The sequence below is a fragment of the Polistes dominula genome, unplaced genomic scaffold, assembly GCF_049000335.1.
Source record: "Polistes dominula isolate Pdom_NZ unplaced genomic scaffold, Pdom_raw_medaka contig_77, whole genome shotgun sequence".
NCBI classification, from domain to species: domain Eukaryota; kingdom Metazoa; phylum Arthropoda; class Insecta; order Hymenoptera; family Vespidae; genus Polistes; species Polistes dominula.
The window spans coordinates 7,107,203-7,133,050 of NW_028301152.1; the positions used below are offsets into that span (position 1 = coordinate 7,107,203).

The following is a 25,848-nucleotide window of genomic DNA, read 5'->3' on the forward strand; positions in this document are numbered from 1 at the left end:
AAAAAAAACCATTATTCACTAAAATTCTTCTTAATACTTTTTAATCATTTATTGAACAATTTTTTTTATCGTCGTTAATACATTTTTATTTAAAATTGAAATAAATTTCATACAATTGGACGCTAACATCGATTGAAAATTTTCTTGCTTACAAGTTTATACGAGAGCTCAAGCGTTTATATGAGATTTAATTTGTTCAACGTGACTGAAATAAATAGAAGAATTTTCATATATTTTAATTAGATTTAACGAACGAATTCTTTCGAAGAATATTTTATAAATGTAAAAATCATTAAAACCGAGCAAAAAAGATTTTTCTTTCATTTCTATCTTTGTCTCACTTGAATTATTTTTTTTTGTCGTAACGTTCATTATAGATCGTTGCAAATTACTACGGTGCGAACAAAACATTGGAGTATATAACAGGAAAACGGATTCATTGGTCCGGTGGAAGACCAGAACCACCCCCGGATACACCAACTTGTGGATTTGATGGATCACTCTGTCCAGACAATTGTAAGTTTTTTAATCAATTTTATTTCTTAACTTATTTGTTAAATACGTATGCTATTTTATTTTCTTTTAAATTGGTATAGGTTCATTTTCGTCAAGTTTACGTTCGTATTGATTTCAAAATTTGTTCTGAATGTTAATGAATTAAAATAATATCCATAATAGCAATCTTTTTGTTATGGAATAAGTTTTTCATCTAACAAAAAAATAATTCAGGTAACTCTTGTATAAAATGACATTTCTGTAACACGGTTAAGTTCTAACACGATTCGAGAATTGGGGAAAATCCTTGTACAATACTGAATTCTAAAACAAAGTTTTACTATGACATGGTTTGAGAATTAGACTAATCTCCGAATAACAAAGATATAAGAACAGGCAGAGTAATAAAAAATGAACATGAGAATGTATATAAAAAAGGATATAATTAAAGTAGGAAGGTTTAACGAATATAAATATACTTCTCAGTAGAAAGATAGTCCAGGTATGCTAACTTTAATTTTTTTTATGTATGACAGTATTTAAAATTTTATATGTGGTATGAATAATATCAAAATATTACGAGTTTAGAGTATACGGTTCATTAGAAATAAATTACAATAATGTATAAAAATTAAAATTGTTTTATTTTAAGAACAAAATGATAGCAATTTTTGTAGCAACACTATTTTTTTTTTTTTTTTAAATGAACTTATATCATATTCCTAAAAAATACATTTATACATTAACATTTAATAATAAAACGTTATCTGACGAATTCAGAATAATATTTTATTGTGTGTGTGTATGCATTTACTTTTTTATTAAAAATAAGTTCACATAACATCACGTCTAACTGAAATTAGTTTTTATTCAGTTTTGTTTTCAAAATTTATATCACTTTAAAAAGAACAATGGCACATATGTGGGGGGAGGGGGGAGGAGGAGGGTTTTCCAGATAATCTGTTTCTTTTCGCGACACATAAAATATTGTCCAAACTTCAGCCACTCCAATTGCATTCAGTGTAATTATTTGCAACGATAACTGTAACTTATCATCAAGCTTGAAATAATTTTGCATGCGTTTTTAGGAGGTACGTAAAAAAAACATATAGCAATTAACAATAAATTCCACTTTTTATAATTGTTCTTCGTACGTTTCTTGTCATGGGTTGTTCGTATTTTTAGTTAAAATTAAAATTTTTAAAGGAATTTTATAATTAGATTAATGCAAAAATAATTATAATTTTTATTATTTTTAATTAAACGCAGATTTGTATGATTAAATCTTATCTTTGTTATGATTATATAATATTATCAGATGAAAATGATGCTATTAATTTCTATCTCGTATATTTAAAGTATCTGACATTCAAATAAATATTTTATAATTGAAAATATTAATTAATAAATAATAGATATTATTGTATTTTGTATTGAACAAATGTATACATTATTTATATTAATTTAAGTCATCAAAATTATCGTAGAAAAAAATCAATTCGCATAATTTTAATGTATGATTTTAAACAGTAAAAACTGTATAAAATCAAAATCACGTTTTTGGTCAAAAGGCAATTAGCGAATGTTCATTTTAGTATTACTTCTACAAATTTCCTGATGAAAACCAAAACCTTCAGAATAAAAAGGTTTGTTTTGAAGGGTTGGGTTGAACATCTATTGACAATAACGATTTAATAGCTTTTATTAAAATAAACTATTATAAAATCAATCAAAGGATTATAAAATAGCTTAATGTTAATCATTCAACAATTTGTTGACATTTAAATCACATGCATGTTTTTAAAGTTTAAAAAAATGTAATTACTTTTCTACTAAACTAATAAAATCAGGGATCGATCGTTAATTAAATGTCTCACATTTATAATTTTAGTAAAATATTTCAAACTAGGATGCAAATAAGTTGAAGAAAACTAAATTTCTGTACAGAAATGGATAATACATTTTTCATAACCTATAATAACTGAGAAGTTATTGTTCTAAAAGATGGTATTGAAATATAAAGTTATTGTTTTTAATTGAATATTCTTTTGAATTATTTTTATTATTGTATGAAATATGCATTACACTTATGTCGCAATAAAATTTGTTATTAATGATTTGGAAGGTATTGAAGTATTAAGATTTATGCTTGCTACTATTGATTTTATACGATGGTATTCCATACCCATTTCAGTGTCATCAAAATAAATGAATATCGGAAAGGAAGTCCTATTTGATCAGTTATGCTGAACCTTGTGATTTGACCACAAACGGTAAAATACTAATAGTCGTAATGTTGTATGGGTAACAACGAACACCTTTAAAATATGAGTTGCATAATTCAATATACCACAAACTATTGATGATAGTAGATTTACTCAATGTGTAAGCAATTTAAATGTTAAACACGAATAACAAAATTTATGAACTTACTCCATTTGATACAATGACATTTTATATCCTAACATTATTTTCATTTATATGTAAACAACATTTTGGTAATCCATATTTTATACAATGACAAAAATAATCTAAAAATTAGACATATCGTATTAAGAAAAAAAGACTCTGTGCATTGTAACGAACTTCGTAGTTATGAATGTAGTTAAAAATAATTTGTTAATTGCTTTAATAAGATTATTTATTATTAACCCTTGTAAATTTTTAGTTTTACAAACAAAATATTTTGTTTTATCTTTGTAAAGACGTTTATTACACTATAGCATTGTGTAACCCACTTGTTACTTTATTCCTAATGCTATTTCACCCATTTGTTACTTTATGACGCTATTTAACCAAAGTTTTGCAAACTTGAATATATTATATGCTATAAGAAGAAACAGGTTATCTAGGACATATATATTAACTAATGTCGCGTAAAATGAACGACGTTACATTTGTTTGGCATTTTGTTGGTTTCTTTCGTAGCTCTACCAGGATACGCAATTCTCTCGATGGTTCTCAGTTCGATCGTAGTGGTTCTCGTTGTGGCTTCGGTTTTTATTTATCGGTAAGTTAATCCTTGCGTAAATATATTTTCGATTGGAATAAAGATTATAGTTTAGAATAAGATAAGATTTTGATCAAATGTTGATATTATTTTTAAACAAATTAAACTGCGGTTTTCTTGGTACAAATTTTTCATTGTAATTTTTAACAGTGATAATTTGACTTTCAATTTTTATTTATTTAAAATATACAAAAATTATTTAGAATTATTTTTCGTAAAATGTGCAACTATGCATACAAAAATATATGTTTATACATGCATACGATGTTATACAAATATGTGTTTGTACATGCGCATGTATGTAAAAATGTTGTCTAATTTTCGTTGTTTAATGAAATCTGAGTTCATATACATCTTAAATTTATTTTTGTTGTGTTCATTTCTGTTTTAAATATAATTTTTTACTTTCGATCTATAAAAAGAAAAACTGCAGAAATTTCAATTAAAATAGTATATGGTGCACTTTTGTAAAATCTCATTCAACATATTTGTAACAAATATATCTTTTCTTTATTAATGTTTCTTGTTATCTGTTTTTTTTTTATTTCATGTAAAATGAATATCATAATAATCCTGTGGTGTATACAGGAAAGTATTTTTTCTTTTTTTTCTGTAGAAATTGGATTTACACCAATTACATAATCAATGGTTACGCAATTTCTTTTACCGTTCAGTTTTCAATTAGTATTGGCATTTTTTAAGAAAATACTAACAAGTTATAAATAAAAAGCTTACACTCTAAATTAAATATAAATTACGTGATATTTTATCATTTTTTTTTTAAATGTACTTACACCATTTTCAAAATAAACGGTCCATATAATGTCCCCATAATAAAATCATGTCAATTATTATAAACACTTCAAATATCGAACTTCATTTCTTTATCATCCTGTATAAAAGTATTGTTGCAAAATATTTATAAAAATTCGCGTTATACAAAAGTTTACAGTAAATTGATAAATTTCATTTTTAAGACATTGCAATAAAAATGATAAGAAGTTTCTTTAATTTAAGATTATATTAGGTCGAGTCATAAGTAACTTCCGATGCGTCCATGTAGAATCTATTTTTCGTATTTACCTACTATAAGTCACCGAAACAAACGGATTTTCGATATCACTGTATAGATGATGATTCAGTTAGTCTTCTGTTAACTTTTTTATGCAGTCAATGTTACATTTAACAGTTTTTCTTAACCTCTGAAGTGGATAGTAAAAAGTGCATATTTGACATGTAATGCTTTAGGAATTTAAACAAGGCAATAGCCCTAAAGTGGCAGTTGAAAAAATATGCAGCGTAAACGATGCAGGATTGATAACTGATAGGGCAGTCAGAAATTGGTTTGTAAAATTCCGTTCTGGAGATACGACTTTAAAAGACGAACCGAGTGCAGGACGTCTTTGTAACTTTGACGAACCTTTTAAAGGTAATATTGGAGCAAAATTCAATAGATACGTCCAACAAATACAAAGAGTGCAAAAAAAAACACCATGAAAAGTGTCGTGCACTTATCAGTGGCAGAAACACCATTCTTTGTCTCATAAAAAATGGAAGTTATTTATGACTCGACCTAATAATTTTATGTCATTTTTAAATGTTATTTTCAAAATTAGTTATTGTGATTATTTTGATATAGTTCAAGAATTAAATATAATATTCCACTGATCACACGTTATAATGAAACTAATCATCTTATAGCATAATATCAATAATTATTCAAGCGTATTAAGAAATTTTAATTAGTGGTAGTTATATTATAATAATAACTTATATTAATGAATAATATCAAGACAATACTACTTAATTGATATATTTATCTTGATTTAATATATTTATTTCAATCAGTAACATATTATAGTCTATAATTGGTGAAATAGATATTAACCAAATTTAATATATGATGCTGAAATACAGGATGTTCTAAACTTAAACTACCAAATTGCAAGTCTATTATTAACTTTCTATGAGCCCACATAAATTACAATATCTCATATTTCATATCTCAAATATTTATATTTAAATATTTTATTACATAATTTAATGTTTTTCTACAAAATGGTGTATACTTCTTGTTACTCTTATCTCTTTATTAACCTCAAATATTTTTGCTAACTATTATCAGCTTTAACCAGAAATTTCAAAGTAAATAATTTTATAAGTTGTCTGTGCAGATCATCAAAGTCAAAGGAATCATTTTATGTAATTATTATTATTTGTTCTTCTATTGGTGTTTCTGAAACAAATTTCCTCATCAATCTTGTATAAGTTTTATTTTCTATTTAGTTGTAGATTACAATCTTCTAACTTTACCTTATAAGTTTGGTATACTCTATGTACAATACATATACACATTGCATACGAATCCACAATTTTGTAATAAGTAATCGGTAAAGTTTAACAAATATGTATGTTATACAGTGCGAACAATAGAAGTTGGTAAATAAAGCAGATGAAAGTTATTAGTAGATATTATCTAAAGGAAAGCTCATTGGTATGCAGTGTTGACTTGGAACAACCACTGAGATCCAATAATAATGTCAGAATTGTATCTATATATGAAAACAAATAGTACAAATCCTACTAGATCAACCACAATAACTTGATGAGAATTCTAGGTAGGAACATTCCTAGTTATCAAAGCTCTAGGTATCATATAAACGAGTAGTAATTTTATTGTAAGGGAATATGTTTTATGAAAATCATATTCAGTGGTTTTATAAGGTTTTTGAAACTCTCGTGTTTAAATTGAATTGAAATGATAAAATGAAATGGATACGATTGATAAATTATTACTGGCTTTTTCCTTTGTTGTAATGAACTCTTTTAAGGGTAATTATTGTATATATTTCTGATGTCGGACGATTCCTGCTATTTATTCGATCAGTATTTTACCAGATATATTGCCAATGTAATTGTATGTATATTTTAGTTTGTATAAATAATAATTTAATAATATTATTTCAGTTTTTATAATTGAGATAGGATTGAGTCAGGATTGCACAATTGAATATTTAATTATAAATATTAATTATCTTATTTAAGAATAAAACTATCAAATCAAAAAGAGTTTGTACTAATAGAACCGTAAAAAATTACAAAATTTCAAAAAAGGTCTGATTTTGAATAATTATTTAAATATTAGATGTGCCAATAAGTCTGTGCAGGGTTCCTTTGAGTAAATAATTTCTTAAAAATATTTTTTATAAGTATAGTTAGTTAGTGTATGCGTGTGTGTGTAATAAATAATTATTTATTTAAAAAACTGATGAATAATTTTTAAAAATTTGTTTAATAAATAGAAAAAAGTGTTGAAACTAAATATTCTCAAGTTACGTCTATTGATTATTACTGTTCGAATTACTAGAAAAATTTGGACTAAGAAAACCATAAAAAAAATGTGAAAAAAATTTCCCGTAGTGAATAATTACTTAAAAAAATATAAATATAGAAAACACAATTGATAGTAATATTGTCTATAGATATCATGACACTACTTTCCTTCTCTAGCTCAGTCCAGAATTCAGAGTTTCCAGGTATGTGCTTATGAGGAACACTGGAACGTAATTATGTAGCTAGTTTGCAGTTACGCGAGCTCTCCATCCATAAGTTCTCTCGCACTGAAATACCAAGAACAGGGAATGTACTCCCTTGTGCTTAGGAAGGTTCATGAGTCCAAACGAGATGTCCTTAGCCTGTTTTTACTCAAGAGATCAACTTACTTCGAATCGTATAATAAGTTTGCTCTAGTAAATGGCTTAACAAATAATTGTCATAAAAGAAAATTAGAAAATAGTAATAATCCTAAAGTTAGAAAGTACACGTAAAGTTTAAGGAAATGGAAAGTCTGGACATTGGTGATTCCCACGCGTCTTTAAATCATTCGACTTATTCGACTAACCCAAAACCAACTTTCAAATCTTGTTACAAAACTTATCGTTCTTTTCCTTCCTAAAGCTTATCGACCAAGAAGTTATCACTTATGTACTGTACGTTGTAGAGAAGAAAACTTTAAGGATGTTCTCACTTTTGATACTTTTCAACTTATCAAAGTAGAATTTTTGTTAACATAGTCATATTTACTTCAAAATTTATAATACCGTATTACGAATATTTATGCTCTTCAAATATAATGTAAATAATTAATAGATTTTTATTTTTATTCTTTTTTTTTTTTGGGTAATTTTTGTTACTTTTGTTTTTAATTGCTATAATACAATTATTTACACCTTTGGTAATGGTTAATATAAGATCGTGTACTTTTCGATACATTTATTGATAATCACTGAGTAAAGTGTAGTAGTGTTGGAACTTAAATTTGTAAATGTGTAATCTTAGGTATTTATTCTGGGAAGATCAATGGGATGTTTTATTTATGTTTTATTTTTAGTTTTTATTGGTAGATTTGAATAACAGTTTTTGCGAGGGAGTTAATGTTTTTATTTATCTTGAATTGATAAATCTTTGATAGTTTTAAGATTTAATTTTTTACTGATGGTATTTTATTTTTATTTCGCAAAAAATTTAATAACAATAGCAAATTTATTTATTATTAAATATGATTGTAATTCTAACTATTATACAATCAAACTAGAAAGATTTTTTTTATTAATTGTAAAATAATTGATAAAGTTTATTAAGTACAATGAATTTAAATTCTGAAAAAGATTGCTCGACATCTCACGAACCGATTGAAACGTATTTGTATTCAATTCAAAAACAGTTTTAAATTTGCATTGACTTCTCAACAATCTCATATTATAATTATAACAAATTTAACCAATTTGTGTAATAATGTTTTAAACCCGGGATATATCTTTTTAAAATTGCATTCCATTTTTAGATAAAATGTTCTCCAATATTTCCAGGTATAATTCTTACACTTGATTCAATATCGTGTAATTATTTTATTCGAATTAGTTAATAACATCCCACTCGTCTTTAACTATTTTATTTTAATTTAAATTGTTTTAAAGTAAGCTTTTTATTTATATACATTTTTGTATAACTGGTTTCTGTTGAAGGATATTCTTTGCTAACTTAATTATGGCTAGAAATTCGGTATTAAATTATTTAATTATTTATTTTATATTATTTTTCTAATCCTTAGTAATGCATTTATTTAGTTATTTAATTTTAGTATTTGAAATATGTAATACCATATATTTCAAAGTTACAATCGTAGATAAAATAATTTTTGATTGTCTATGTAAGAGGTTCTCATTTTTTTTTCTTGTGATTCGTATAATTTTGTTTTTTATATTTAACGGATCACATATTTGACCACATATTTAAAAAAAAATATCACCAGATGCATTCAAACATTAATGTGATCTTTGATTATATTTATAATCCCAATGGGTCCCGAATTGGTCAAATAGCAGGTTCCAGGTTGAGTATGGTTGGTTTACGCCAATGCTTTTCATTCTACCCTATTTCTTTTCGACGTGTTCTATTCTCTTTCGTTTTTTGTTACGCGTCGGATTAGCAGATGAGATCTTTTTTGCCAATAAAGAAAATACGTGCAGTATAGAGTTACGTTAGAAAAAGGGTAAGGTTAGAAGCAATTCGTTCCAACCAATTAGATCCCCTTTTTCTAAGGGTTTTTCTTCTCGAATACGTACAGTACTTGCATTATGTTTTCTATTTTATTGAATTTACATTAGACTGGTCCCTCCCTCGTTAGAAGTGTTTTTACTCAACACACTACAAGTCAAAATGTTTAACATCCGCAATTTCGGATAATGTTTCTTTTTCTTTTTCTTTTCTTTTTCTTTTTTTCTTTTCCTTTCCCACTTTTTAGGCACTTCAAACTAGAAGCAGAAATCGCTTCCATGACGTGGAAGGTACATTGGGATGACATCATTTGGGTACATCATGCGAAAACTAGAGGATCTATGTACTCCTTAGTTGCAAACAAATTTCGCAGTAGTCAACTGGTAAGTATCATTTTACAATTTTTTTGTAATTCTTATTAATATCAAGTCTTGTATTTCTATTATTTTTTTTATCAGAAAAGCTCTAAGTTTACGTAGAATGTCATCGTTAATGTACATCTTTTAAATTCTTCTTCTTGTTGACTTAAATCGTTTTACTTTTCTAATCAAATCTCGAGACTTCTCGAAATTTGTCATCTAAGATAATGGAAGATGGATTTGAATGTTTAATCTTTTCCGGTTATTTTATTTCTTTTTATTCTTTCTTCTTCTTTTATTTTCTTTTTTTTCAGACTGTATACTCGGACGATAATGTTAGTCTACCAGAGGGTGTGGACAAACACGTTTATATTCAGACAGGATTTTATAAAGTAAGTTTTTCAGTTTCCTTTAAAGATGTCTTTTCTAGAGATCAAAGTATTCATAGAACATCTCTGATGGGAATATTTAGTTTTCCGTTCCTTTACTTTAATCTTAATGTTCTTCTTTCATTTCCCTTAAATCCTATCACCTTGAATTTGTTTTTTTTATTCTAGCAATATTTATTTCCCAACCCTCATTTCTTTACTTTGGCTTATTAGAAGAAAAAAATGATAAATGTAAAAAGAAAGATAAAATAATATATTTACATAATAATATGACGAAAAAGATGAAGACGATAAAATTTGTTATATCTAGTTATGAAACGTCGGTATAATAAAAATTACTATGTAAAAAGTCATATCTTTCTTTTCTTTTCTCTCATCATCAATTTATAAAAGAAGATCAAAAGAGGAGTATTTTGAAATTCATTGCAGAACTCAAAGGTTGCCATAAAATTAATACCTAGGAACAAAGTGGAACCATCGAGGCCTTTATTGCTGGAGTTAAAACGGGTGAGTTATCGATCATGTGCACGCCGTTTCGGGGAACAATTAACAAGGCTAAAAGTTGATTGTTATAATTAAGCGTTTTTCTTAATACGGTGCTAACTCCGAAATACATTCATTAACAAACAAAATGAAAATAAAATTTTTATTCCTAAAAGAATATATAATAAAATTTGATGATTTATTAATAATTTTGCTCATTTTTGTTAACAATATTAATATCAATATTAATATTGATGTATTATTTTATAATTTTATTAATATATATATATATATAAAATAATAGTTATAAATATAGTTATAATTTATTATATTATATAATTATTTTTATAATATAAAATAATATAAAAATATATTATAATAAAAATAATATAATATAATATAAAATAAAAAATATAAATTATATAATAAATTAATAAATAATTATATAAATAAAATATATAGTATATAATAAATTATATCATAATAATAATATTATATATAATATATATTATTAATATGTAAGTTTATTAATATCTACATAATATGAGTTAAATTTGTATATATTACATAATAAAATATATGTATAATATTAATCTTTATTTTTTCGGTACTTCGTATAAATTATTTTAAATAAATTGTTTTGAAATGTGTTTAAGTAAGGATTTGTATTTTTAATTATTAGATTAATTATATTTTTAATTATTTAATTCGAATTCAAATGACGAAATTTAATCTCAGAACATAGAGCCATAAATTTAATCGTATAATTTTTAATCGTTATAATTCTGTTTTTTTAAAGATTATAAAATAAAAATATTGAATTTTTATTTTTATAGATGAAAGATCTTCAACATGATCATTTGGTACGTTTTTATGGTGCCTGTGTCGAACCACCACAATGTTGTTTATTGACGGAATATTGCCCTAAAGGATCTCTTCAGGTTAGATTGTAGTAATATCGTTTAGAAAATCTTATTTATCCAAGGGGAAATAGAGTCACTGATTGGATGTAACGTTATTGTCAGTTCTGTTTTTATCGTTTCATAGGACATACTGGAAAACGAACAGATTAAACTCGATCGTGTGTTTTGGGGCTCCCTTATCCACGATATAGTACGCGGTATGGCTTATTTACACGCTTCCGAAGTGAAAAGTCACGGAAATTTAAAGTCGAGCAATTGCGTAGTAGATTCTCGATTTGTATTAAAAATCGCTGATTTTGGATTACACGAATTGAGAAGGTCCAGTTTGATGGAAGAGGAAGAATTTGATAAAAGTAGCTACGCATATTGGAGACGTAAGTAAAATTAATAATCATTTACTCTGTGTATCATAAAAATAAAGACAAATAAAGGAAGAAATATAAATTGGTCAAGTTATGAAAAAAATTATCAACTTTACATAAGTTAAGTTTGAAAAATTTTCATTTATTTATTTTTTATATTTCTTTTTATCAAGTTTTATTGATTTATATTTTATTTCTTATTTTTATTGTGTAATATGTTTTAATGGGATATTTAATAGTATAAATAATTTATATTTATAGTATAATATATATTATTATATATATTATATCTATATTATATATCTATATTATATATATATAGTATAATATATCTATTTTTATATATATAGTATAATATAATTTATTATACTTATATTATAATTAATATTAATTTAATATAATATAAATAATATATATAGTATAATAAATTTAATTTATTATACTACATTATTTATATTTATAGTATAATATATATCTATAAATATAGATATTTTATAGTATAAATAATGAATGGCTTGAATACTGTATTTTAATTCTGCCAGATAATTATAAGCTTAAAATGAAACTGTAGCTCGTTAGTTTTAATAGTGGTTTAATGTAATATGTAAATGAATACATATACATGAATTGTTTAATGTGTTTGCCATTTTTTGCAAATTTAAATTTCATTAAATTATGAAATCAGTATTTAACTAATTTTGTATTATTTCAAGTGTTGTTTAAATTTCTATAAAACTTAACTTAAATTTAAGAATTGTTATATATTAAAAATGTTATGCGAAAAAATTAGTAGGATTCTTTTTGTGTTGTGTATGAATATATGTCAAAGAATTTAGATGAAATATCAAAAAAAAAAAAAAAAATAAATAAAATATGCGAACAATGTTCGGATTTCGATAAACAGAAAGTTTTTAAAACTAAAGATACACACAGAAAAAATGATGACCTATTTGATAAAACTGACGGGCAAAAATTTATCGACATGTATAGTAAAGAAGAATATATTTGAATTACATTTTTTTGGTCAATTTGTTAACGTTATTTTATTTATTATCGATTTTACTATCGAATTGATTATTATCTGTGCTCAATTATAAATAAGTATAAATGTTTTTTTAGAAACTGATCATTTCACATTAGAAATATCAATACATGAAGTGTCAATAGGTTTAATGTTAAATGTAAGATTTTTTTCTATGAGTTGATAACATTTTACTAAATAAAAAATAAGAAGATAGATTCCTATTTCTATCATTTTGATTATTTTAAAGTTCCTGCATAACTTGACCTAAATGTGAGAATGGTTCTAAAGTCTAGTAATTTTTAATATATATTATTATTATTCATATTAATTATATATATATTTACTAATTAATATATTTTATTAATATAATTAAATGATAATAATATAATATAACATAATAATATATTATTATTATTTTTAATAATACATTAAAAATTACTATAGACTATGAAACATTTTATGTTTAACTAACTTTCTATCTTTTTAATTCTTTCAAAGTTTCTATATAATTTGGCTTAAATAAAAGATAAATATGTTATCTATTAATAGGACAACTGTGGACAGCACCAGAATTATTAAGAATGGAAAGGCGACCACCCGAAGGTACTCAAAAAGGTGACGTTTACAGTTTCGGAATAATCGTACACGAGATTGTCATACGGAAAGGTCCTTTCTATTTGGGGGATAATTGCAATCCAACGCCTAAGGGTGAGTTTTCAATTCAAAATCATCTCATAATCGTAATCGTAATCGAAATCGCAATAGAAATAGCAATAGCAATTGCAATCGTAAAAAGTAATGGTCGTACTATGCAAGTTAACTAGTTGCTAAATTTTTTTAAGCATAGGTTTATAACAACTTACGTAAATGGTATCATTTCGTTAACCATAAGATTAATCCTCTTATCTCTCTTTTTTACCACTACGTAACTACATACACTGTGTGTGTGTGTGTGTGTGTGTGTGTGTGGTGTGTGTGGTTGACCTTAAAATGATAAACTTAACTTTGAAATTTAATAAGAAAGTTTGTAAGAAAAGTTTGAATCTAATCAAAAAGTGTTTATTACAAATTTTTATCTAAAAATGTTTTCTTACAAATATTAACACTGTTTATAATTATTTTATACATTTTGATAAATGACAGAAAATGCATGTTTTTTTTTTCTATTAAAAATTATAAATAATTTTTCTTAAGTTTAATGGAGTTTTATAGGTTTTCAAATAATCAATTTTAAATATACATCAAAGCTTATTTTTTGTATTGAAAGTAAGAAAAACATTTTTGAAAATAATTTTTTATCTTTAAATAAAAATTTCTTATAAAATATTAAAATATTTAACCGAATATTTTCGAATCTCTCCCAATAAAATTAGAAAGTTATTGCAATCAATTTTTGAAACCTTAATCTCTAAATCCAATCATTGGCTCAAATAATTTTCGATAATTTCATTTTCGTTGGATCGTTTAGATGGAATCATGTTTGCATCAACCAGAAATGTTGTTTCGTCGATACTCAGATTATATCATTTTCATCCCAACTTTAGCTTAAAGCTTAGAAATTCGAGATATCTAAGTTGTTCAGTATATTTCTTGTTACATATAAATCTTAAGAGGAATTTAACAATTGAATTATAGAACAGAAGAGATTCGTAATTAAATAATATTCAAAGCACAAATTGATAATTCGTGATTATATAAAGAAAGAAATTGAAACCTCGAAATTGTACCTTTTATTTTTACTCATTAAAAAAATACGTTTATTTTTTATTTCTTTCTCTTTGAAGGATATTACAATAAAGTAACCAAAGATCTGACGGATTAATTTTACGTTGAGAATAAAGTACCACTTTCTTTGTAAACATCTCTTAATGCATTTTATTCTTATCGAATTAAAATGAATTACGATCGATATCAGAAACAACATCCTGTTGATGTTTAGAATGTTAAGGCTGTTTTTTGCAAAAACAATTCGTCAGATATGGGTCAATAATTTGAGTTTATTTTACAATTAGAACGAAGATATTTGAAATGATAATTCTTCTTAGATCTATGCAAGGTTAGTAATGTCAAACAGCACTACTTTCATGCTAAAAAAAATGAGAAAATTATTATAAAAGTATAAGAGTACGTGAAAAATAATTAAAAATATAATTCAAACTTTTAATTTATAATAGCAATCTATATTATCATTGATTGCTACTATCCTAATTGATATTTACATCATTTCTTTTTCAAATTTTTTTTAATTGTTAGTTGTTATGTGAACATCACACTAATAGTTAATTTATTTTGAAATAAACTTTATTACAAAAATGAAATTTTTGTCGATTTGCTTGTCATAAATAGGAACAGAATTTTTTCTGTTATGATTGGATCGGTTTCTCTTTTGTTTTATTTAATCGTTGAAATGTATTCAGCCATTGTTCTGTGCATTTTGTTGATAATATACATAATTACTAGATTCAATTTCTGGAAGAATGCTTATTTCTTCTTTTTCCATGTTTTCCATTAAAAATATTTCATTTTCCATTAGAAACTCTAAATGTAATCAGTAAATGAATTATTAAATGATTACAATGATATAATAGAACAGATCTTTCATTTTATTCATTTCAAACATTTAATCCCTCATTAGAAACATTAAAAATAACCATTAATTAAATTACAAAATGATAACATTGGTGTTATCAAATTTATTGATTTATTTATTATGTATTTCAACAATATTTACAACTAACTGAATTCAAAATACATCAACTTTTTCTATTTTTACGATATTCAATAGATCCAATGATAAATAGTGAGATTATTTTAATCGAAAAGTAACTATTATTGTACTTGTCATTCTTTTAAAAGCTTCAACTGGCGCCTCAGCTAAAAATATTCTGAAACAGCAAAATATTTCTTTTCGGTCCAGACATATAAATAACTATTTCGAAACAAAAAAAAAGATATCAAATGAAAAGACACGTAGGTTAAAGAAAATATAAAATTATAGTAAAAATAGAAGAATATGAGTCATCTTAACCCCAGTGAACATATAAATTGATATAAAATTTTCCAAATTAAAACATTTCACTGTTTCTAAAACAACAATTTCTTTTTTAAAGAAAATTATTATGCGATTTTTTACAGTCAATCGTATCAAGAATTGGGCTGCTTATTTATAATATTTCTTACATAGGTAGATTTATGGGGATTATTTATTTCATCTAATTTTTATACGTAAAAGAAAACCACATAATTGAAGTTTCCAATAACACAATAAGAATATTAAAAATAAATCTGGAATAAATTGTAAAAATATTAATTTCATAGATAAAAATTTGTTGATTTAAAATCAGAAAAATGAATCAAAATAAATTTGATTCGTTACACGTGTCAGTGTTGTTATCTAAACTGATTTTTTTTCTTTTTTATTATTATTACGTGTTATGTTTTTATTGCTTACTATGTTTTTTACAAACATTCGTTATAATGCTAATGTACAAAAAGGAATTAACTGATGGAGTAAATTGAAACCGCGTAAACAAAAAGATTATTTTACCATGAATAACAAATACTGCATATTTTGAGAAATCAGGGTATTAATACATTTTCAATTTCGTGAAAATAAATACGAACAATTATTCTTCATTGAATTTTATTCTGCTTAATATTTCTTTTTTATTTTAACATAAAAATAATTTTTATTTGGTATTATTTATTCATTACTTTTCATAATCTATAAATAAAAATCAACGATATTATCGATCATTGGTTTCGTTTAATAATTTAACTGCATTATCATAAGAGTCAAAAATTTTTGATTAACTAAAATACATAAATCATTAGTCAATAAATATACAAAAAAAAATAATTTACTATAAAACCAAAGAATACAGAAGTACATAAAAGCTCACAAGTCCCGTTTTTTATTTAGCTGGACTTATTTTACAATTATTTATGCACCGGGATCACCAGTGAGCGATAGTAGAAAGCTATGTTACCGATCTATGCTAATTATTATCATCCATCGATAAATATTTTCTACAAAAAATAATTATCTGATTTGTTGTGATATAATAAATTAAATTTATTATAAGATTTGTAATTTTTTTTAATCAAATTATTTGTACTAGAATTTTCAACCACTAATTATTTAACAGAGAGATAACTTACCGACAGAGAAACAAAATTCAAAATTTCTCTTGGTAATGAAATATAATTTTTAAAAGCTTTTCTATAACAGTTTCCTAAGTATTTCGAGTTATCGACAAAGTCGGTAAAAAAATTTCGTAAGCTCGAGTATCCATCAAGCCAAAGGATCGATCTTCATAATTCGGAATGAGAAAGTCGGAGTACAATCGCGAGGAAGCTGTCGGCGAAAGCTCAGTCGAAGCTTTAACGCGTCCTGGAACACATTTCGCGCGCGCTCCTTTTGTAGTTTCATTTTCTTTCTCTGTCGCCTCGAGCACTGCTTCGTGCTTTGTCTCTCTCTCTCTCTCTTTCTCTTTCTTTATTTCTCTCTGTTCTTTTTATTATTAATTTTCTAATTTTTTCTTTTTTTTTGTATCTTCTCTTTTGTGAAGACACGTGAAATAAGTGAGATATGTTAAATGTTTAAACATATTCATTTTAAATTATGTAAGTAAAAGATTAGAAGAGTTCTAAACAAGGCAAATTTCAAATCAAATTTCATATTTATTTCATTTGTTTATAAAAAAATCGAATTTTATTTCGATATACTTGTGAACAAGGGTGCAGTGTTCTGCTCTTAGTTCATTTTATTTATTTCTAATTTCTCTTCCACTGTTTCTTTTTTATTTTGTAAATCGTTTCATGCAGACATGTGATAAAAGTGAGGAACTCATAAATGTTTATTTAGATTTATTTATTATTTAATTGTATAAATGAGAGATTGAAAGAGATTTTATAGAAACAGTTTTGAATCAAATTGGAAATTTCTTAAGCACGTTTACATGATCGAATTTAACTTTAGTGTTCTCGGGAACAATGTGCAGCACATTGCACTTTTTTTTACTTTTATTCTCTATTTCCCAATTTCACTATCTATCTTTCTCTTTATTCTCGATCTTCAATTTACCTATCTCTTTCTCTTTCTCTCATCTCTAATCTCTAATCTCATTTTTCCAATTTCACTATCTGTTTCTCTTTCTCTCTTGTATTCTCTTTCATAAAGACACGTGAAATAAGTATACCTTATAATTATTTATAAATTATATATAATTTATGTAGTAATTCATTTTATCTTGGATAGTAACAATAAATAATAGGTAAATTATATATTTAATTATTATTATATATAATATTTATTATTATTTATAATATAAAATATTATATTATGAATTATATTTATTTAATAATATTATAAATAATAAAATATAATAAAAATATTAAAATAATATACTATTTATTATATTATATTATTATATATATATATAATTTTATTATTATTTATTATTACTATTCAAGATATACTATTACATAATATATATAACTATTATATATTTTTATATATAATTTAATTATTATTTATTATTACTATCTAAGATAAAATGAATTACTACAATTATTTAAGATAAAATTTTGAGAATTACAAGTAAAGTTTAAAATAATCGTAAAAATTTATTTAGGTATTAAGAGATTTATTTACGTAGGATAAAATTTTCCTTTAATGTTCTCGTAAACGAGTTTTAGAGCACCTTATCACTATCTTTGTTTCTCTATTTTCTAATTTCACTCACTCACTCACTCACTCTTTCTATCTCACTCATCCTTTTTCTATCTTATTTTGTGAAGACACGTGAAATTAGTTCACGTTTGCTAATTTCTGTCTAGATATAATTAATTATTAATAATTAATGTCTAAAAATGATTGATAACTGACTATTAATTTAAAAGTTTTAAATAACAATAGAAATTAATTTTCCTTCAAAATTTCTCACAAACAAGGTGCAGTATAGGACACTGGAATTTTTTTTACTTCGTTTTTTTTATTTTGTCTATTTTAATATGATACTGTAAGTGCAATTTGTTTAATGTTTTTTTAGATATATTAATTTTTTATTATGTAAGGGGAAGTTTCAAAGAAATTGTGATAAAAGTCTGTGGAAACGTTGGACATTTATTTTATTCGGATAATGGATCAAAATTTTCCTCGAATGTCTCGACGAGAAAGGTTTAGGGCAGCTCATTTATCTCTCTCTTTCTCTCTCTCTCTCTCTTTCTTTTACTTTATTTCGTTGAAGACATGTTGAGATAAATGTAACACACTAGATACAATTAACTAAATAATAATAATGAATTATTTTGTCTTAGCTTTGAAGAGATTTCGGGAAATATTTGAAAGTAACAAAAGTAATTAATTTCGTTAGTTTACAGAATTGAATTTCCTTTTGAATAATTTATAATATAATATTTATTATTTCTGTCCATCTTTTAATTTTATTCTGCTTAAAGAAGAAACGTGAAACAAATTATTAATTAATGTTATTCAAAAAGTAATAATAAATTGATTAAGTATTACCTTTTGAGATATTTCAAGTAAAATTGAAATTAACTTTCAAGATTAATTTAACTTACACACAAAATTGAATGTTTTTTTTTAACCTTCTTGCAAATAAATTGCAGTGTAACACACTTTGCTTTTTTCTCTCTTTGTTTATTCTTTACATTTCAATCTAATTATTTCTTTTTTTATATTGTCTTGTTTAAGCAACGTTATATATATATATAGATAATTAATTATATTATATTATTATTATAATTTATATAATTTATATAATATATTATTATAATTATTATATTATGACATTAATTATAATATTATTATATTAAAAATATTAATAAGTTATTTTGAATTTATTTTTGATTAAATTTGGAATAAAAGTAAAGAAGATTAATTTATTTCTAATTATTATTATTTAAATAATAACAATAAATTATGAACTGTTAGAAAAAATTTTGAGGAATTATTCGAACTATTCTTTGAGATTAATTAAACCCATTCACAGAATCAAATTTTCTTTCAATGTCTTGGCAAACGAGTTGCAGGGTAGTGCAATTTACTTGATTCTCTCTTTCTCTCTCTCTCTCTCTCTCATTGGAGTTTTTTTTTTCTAAATTTTCTTTTTTGTTTTTATTCTTTTTATTTGTAATCATTCATAGAAAAAAAGGATATCACGATTGTAGGAAAAGATGAGAATAAGACCGATTGATGGGTTAGGAATAATCGATCGGAGCTGTCATTGCACTCGCAAAATGCTTTCTGCCTTGTATCCGTTTCATCGGAACGGCTTGGTATCGTAAAACGTAAAATGGCCTATTCGAGTAGTTTCTTCGAGATATTCGATTCGTCGTTAAAGAACTTCAAGGATTTAACTTCATGGAACCGATTTCGTTTTATTCGTCAACTAAATGTCAATCCAATTACTTCATATTCATGAATGGTTTTATATTTGCAATATATATTGGGTTGAAAGTAAAAAGTTTCTACATCTTTTATTACAAATGTTTAACTAATTCTTTTTGTTTCTCATATTTTGTATCCAAATGATTTTAAACAATTTTATGATCAATTTTTAATTCCTTACCAATAGTTAATGTGTCGCTTTTTATCAATTTTCTTCAACATTTCATCGACATTTCCGGTGATTGAACTCTGACGTAACTTATAACATAACTATAACGCCATCTATTGGGAAAATACAAAGAAACTTTTTATTTGATTCAATATAATATCGAATTAAAGTATTAAATTTAAACAGAATTAGGAAAAATATTGGGTTGTTCGGAAAGTTCATGCCGATTTTCGGTAAGTGGCATAGAGTTGTTTTACTAAAAACACCTGAGAAGTTCTGGAAGGACGAAATTTTGAAGTTACCCATAAAGATGGAGAAAGAATGTAGAACAGAATGACACTTATATATAATTTAATAAATATACTTCTACCAAATAAAAAAACTTAAATGTGTTGCGTTTCAATCTTTCGTCAAAATCGGCACGAACTTTCCGGACAATCCAATATTATTTTAAATCATAAATGTTAAATAAATAAATTCTTTTACATTTACATGTGACGAAGATGATAATGATGACATTTACATGAATGATTATATATTAGTTTCTTCTGTTTTATTATAGTATTGTTTTCCTTTTTCTTATTTATTTTCAAGTACTTATTAAAACTATCTAAGCACTCCAAATTGATTAAACGTATTCTAATAAACAAATTATAAATCATTTTGACATTTCAAGAACAACAAGAATCATTCTAAACAAGAAGAATTTCTGTAAAACATGATTTCCTATAAAATATAAACGTATTATCTGTATTATATTAAGTAATTGCAAAAGTTCGTGAAAATCGGGCACGTATTTTTGCAATCATTCAATTTAATACAAAAAGGGGTTCTACAGTTTAAACGAAGATAAATTTGATGTGCATTTTATATTCAACGATTTTGGATTTCGTTGCTATTCTATCGTCGTTATTTTTTTTTTTATCGAGTAAAGAAAAAAAAAAGATCTTATTACGTATATATGTGAGAGAGAAAGAGAAAAGAAGAGATAGAAGAGAGAAAGAGAGAAAGAGAGAGAACGTGGAAACGAATTTAGTTTGCGTGAAAGCTCGAGTCCCAATAGGGTAAAGTTCAAAGGAGATAGTCTCTCGATGGAGAAAGCTCACGTTATTTTCTCTCTCTCTCTCTCTCTCTCTCTCTCACTTTGACTCTTTCTCTTCGTTTATTTCTATCTTTCTTTGTCGATTTCCACAGTCAATTTATACCATGGTAGATGTACGTTAACCCTAGGAAGAGATCCCTTTTTTGAAAATAGGATAAAATTCATTTTTGAATAATAAAGAGAGAAAGAAAGAGATATATATATATATATATATATATATATATATATATATATATATATATATATAAAATAAAATAATAACTGGAAAGGAAATGAAATAAAAAAGAGATCTATTTACGAAGAACAGTAGATGGATTTATAAAAACCGTATCGATCGGAGCAATTTAGTGCTCTTGATCGACCTAACATAATCGTGTCGGAAAGAAAAAGGGAATAATAAAGAAAAACAAAATAAAAAGAAAAAAGACAATATGGCGGAAAAAAGCAACGCATCGAGTAGCAGCAATCTGACATTACCACAAATCCCGGGTACGAGTCCTGAGGGTGGTGCGAGTCCTAGAAGGGCTGTAAGTCCTCTCCTTGAGGTCCGCAGACCTCACTGCACCCTTAACTGCGAGTCCTGCAACACTTATCTGGAAGACATCTACAGGCACAGTAGGTTTCCTTCATATGTACGTTTGTACGTTCATTTGTTTTGTACATTGGACAATCTGTCTGACCCAACAAGTACTTTTACTACTACAAGAGTGTTGTTGAGTTTATTGGTGTGTTTAAATAATTGTATGATAAGAAATTTAGCCACAGTGGTTACAGAGGTAAGAGGAAAGGTTTGTTTATTTCCATCTTTAACTTTAGGAGTTCATAAATTATTATTTTACGGAAAATCTAGAATAAATAAAACACTTAGACGACGGTGAAACGTTTACGTTGATGTTTGATCATTCTGTTCATCTTTTCTGATTTGTATTTTAAAGTATTTCGTTTTCCTTGTTTATTTTTCTTTACTTTATACATCAAACTAGTAGATACAAATATTTTCTATAAATAAGAAAAATATGTGTGGTATTAAGTTGCGTTAAGGAATAGTAGGGCAACGTTTTTTTCAATGCTCCAGATTATTTTATTGGCATCCTTTCCGAGGACATGCTTTCCTTTTTAGGTTAGAGTACTTTATATAGGACAATTTGATTTTAAAATCATGCCAAATGTCTCTACATTTAAAAAAAAATAAAGTTTCAATTAGAATATGATACAAATAATAGTTTTTTGTATGCTAATAGTTAATCTTATAAAAGTTTAGATGTTTTATGTTTAAAAAGTCGGAAATAATAAGTTGAAAATATGATACTTAAAATAAAAAACTTAGAAAATTTGTAGATAAGATTGATACAAATTTATTTTTATCATAAAAAAAAGTTTATTTATTAATTTAATTTTTTTAGTCTATTTTTTTTACCATAATTTCTAAACACCTAAACTTTTACGAAATTAATTATGAACATATAATCTTATTAGTTAATACATTATAATATTATTATTTTATTAATTAATTATTGAATTTAAGTTTAATAATGTAATAATTTATTAATTATGTAATTAATAAATTATATACTTATATCAATTATATATTATTTATATTTTAAATAAATTTTAAATTTATTTCTCTTCAAATAAAATGCAATTAAACAAATATCTTCCAGTCTTTACATTTATTTTTTATTCAAATAATTTCTACCACTTTTTACACGTTTGTCACATGAATGATACCTGAAACATTACATTGTCCATGACCTCAATAAAAACAGTGAATAGAATATCAATTTGTGACTATTATTATTATTTTTTTAATTGCTACTAGAGAAAAAGAAATAAAAATTTAATATCATTGTTATTAGTAATACGAAAAAAAATTATTTATTCTACAAAAAAAATAAATTTTTAAAAACAAACATTTTTCATGATAAATTTAAAAATATCTAAGAAATTTCTTTTACTGAAAAATTGAACTATTTCACACGCGTACCAAAAACTTTTACATATTTACGATCAAACATAATAATATTTCCTTTTTATTAATTAATTTTAAATAAAAGTTTTTTTTAAAATCTTAATATGATTATTGTTTTTTTAAAAAAAAGAATATAATATAGCCCCCATACGTGAAAGAAATGAAATTCATTTTTCATGGAAAATAATCAATTGATTCATATATACAGAGAATGAACACCATTACAGTGCGTTACATGACAAAATAAGCACTGTTGTTAACCATATAATACAAATATTTTTATTATAAATTACAAAACCATTCGATTGAGTCAAAAAGACTTTAAAAACTTCAAAAGTACTTTTCTTTTTATTACTGTGCTGTCCAACAATCGTTTTTGTCATTTGTGGAGAGTAAATACGAGAACGGATCAATTCTCTTCAATGTGATGACATCGTATTTCCTTTTTGTGGTCACTGTAATATCAAATACACATGCATTAATACTTCCGGTTTTACTCCTATTATTATCCTGATTGTACTAGTTCGAATACGCTAGATTTCATTGTTCCAATTTAGGCTTCGCAGACGGTTTTTAAACAAAAAGAAACTGAATAACTATTAGCTATTCTTCTTTGGTGCAAATGTAAAAAGAAAAACGTCATTATTAATTTTTTTTTAACTTTCATATGCTTGCAGATGGTCCTAAAAATCCTCTTTTTTTCTTAGGTTTTTCATTTGCAATATTTTCTAATTTTATGTCTTCTTACAAACTTATGCAGAATAAGTTGGGGGTGTTTCTTCCAAACTAGAAGTGTATTACACACATAAGAATAATTTTTAAAAACTCAAATTCTTTACATACATTTTTTTAATTATTAGGATTTGTAAATAAAATTTCAAATATATTCTGCTTCGTTTACAAAGGTAATCCATTGCTCTTTTGATTGATTCGTATTTTTTTTTTTATATCTGAATGTTGAATGTCAACTTTTACTTTGTATACTTCTTCTTTAAACTACCCCCATAAATAATAATTTAATGATTTGAGGTTAGATAAACCTTGAAAATTAACTATATATTTTTATAATTAACTTGATAATGAACTATAATTTAAAATAATTTATAATAATTATAACCCTTGATAATTAACTATATATTAGGTCGAGTCATAAATAACTTTCGTTTTTTATGAGACAAAAGAATGGTGTTTCTGCCACTGATAAGTGCATGACACTTTTCATGGTGTTTTTTTTGCACTCTTTGTATTTGTTGGACGTATCTATTGAATTTTGTTCCAATATTACCTTTAAAAGGTCCGTCAAAGTTGGAAAGACGTCCTGCACTCGGTTCGTCTTTTAAAGTCGTATCTCCAGAACGGAATTTTACAAACCAATTTCTGGCTGCCCTATCAGTTATCAATCCTGCATCGTTTACGCTGCATATTTTTTCAGCTGCCACTTTAGGGCTATTGTCTTGTTTAAATTCCTAAAGCATTACATGTCAAATATGCACTTTTTACTATCCACTTCAGAGGTTAAGAAAAATTGTTAAATGTAACATTGACTGCATAAAAAAAGTTAACAGAAGACTAACTGAATCTATCATCATCTATATAGTGATATCGAAAATCCGTTTGTTTCGGTGAACTACTTATTACCTACTACTTATAGTAGGTAAATACGAAAAATAGATTCTACATGGACGCATCGGAAGTTACTTATGACTCGACCTGATATATATAACCACCACGATGTTTCAACTAATTTTGATTAAAAAGACATAATGATAAGAACAGTAGGGGTGTTCTCTTTGACTCACCCTATATGTGACATAGGAGAAATGTAATAAAACAAAATGGATAATATATAATTCAGTAAAGTAACATAAAGTAAAAAATATTGTACATGTATTTAATTCATTGTTGAGAAAAGGACAAGTATTTTCGGGATGACCTAATACTTACTGAAATGTAATTTATGTGAATTGAAAGCGTCTCTCACAAATCGATACGGACATATAATTAAACTCGACATTCAGAATTCGTATAGTATACACGCTTCAGTATTTCTGTCTTTTACCAAATTTTCCAATGAATTTGATTATGATAATAACATTTTTTTTTAATTATTCATTCTATATTAATATTTATTTCCAAAATTATACGTATATAATATAACTTTAATTACAAAGTAAAATATACATATAATATTTAATAAAGTGTTTAATAACAAAGATGAAATTAATATCCAGTATTTGTATTATATTTGTGATACATTTGAATAGACAATATTATACATATTACTGTAATATATTTACTGTAATATATTTTAATTTAATAATTTTTAATAAATTTATATTTTTATTTAATTTATATTATTAATTTATTAATAATAATATAAATAATATTATATTATCAATATAAATATTTAATAATAATAATAATAATATATATATATATTTATAATAATTATTACATAATTATCTGCTATTTACTAAGATATTTTTTGTATGTTAACAATATTCTCAAGTACCAACGCATTAATATTTATATTTTATTTATATATATAAATATATTAATAATAAATATATTTTAATTTATTAACATTTATATT

General features: G+C 24.8%; 1 protein-coding gene and 1 long non-coding RNA gene across 2 annotated transcripts in view; both read left to right on the top strand.

Annotated features, from left to right (window-relative positions):
* Window positions 1-25,848, top strand: part of LOC107068928 (atrial natriuretic peptide receptor 1) — a 70,601-nt gene that overhangs the window by 22,777 nt on the left and 21,976 nt on the right. Inside the window, 8 exon segments of the mRNA XM_089178213.1 lie at window positions 378-516; window positions 3,424-3,505; window positions 9,309-9,444; window positions 9,735-9,812; window positions 10,239-10,316; window positions 11,129-11,233; window positions 11,340-11,589; window positions 13,151-13,309. Of these exon segments, the coding sequence (XP_089034339.1) occupies window positions 378-516; window positions 3,424-3,505; window positions 9,309-9,444; window positions 9,735-9,812; window positions 10,239-10,316; window positions 11,129-11,233; window positions 11,340-11,589; window positions 13,151-13,309 (1,027 nt within the window).
* LOC149030715 (uncharacterized) lies at window positions 16,960-21,505 on the top strand. Its single transcript, XR_016178488.1, has 2 exons — window positions 16,960-17,227; window positions 21,379-21,505. It is a non-coding gene; the product is annotated as an uncharacterized LOC149030715 (long non-coding RNA).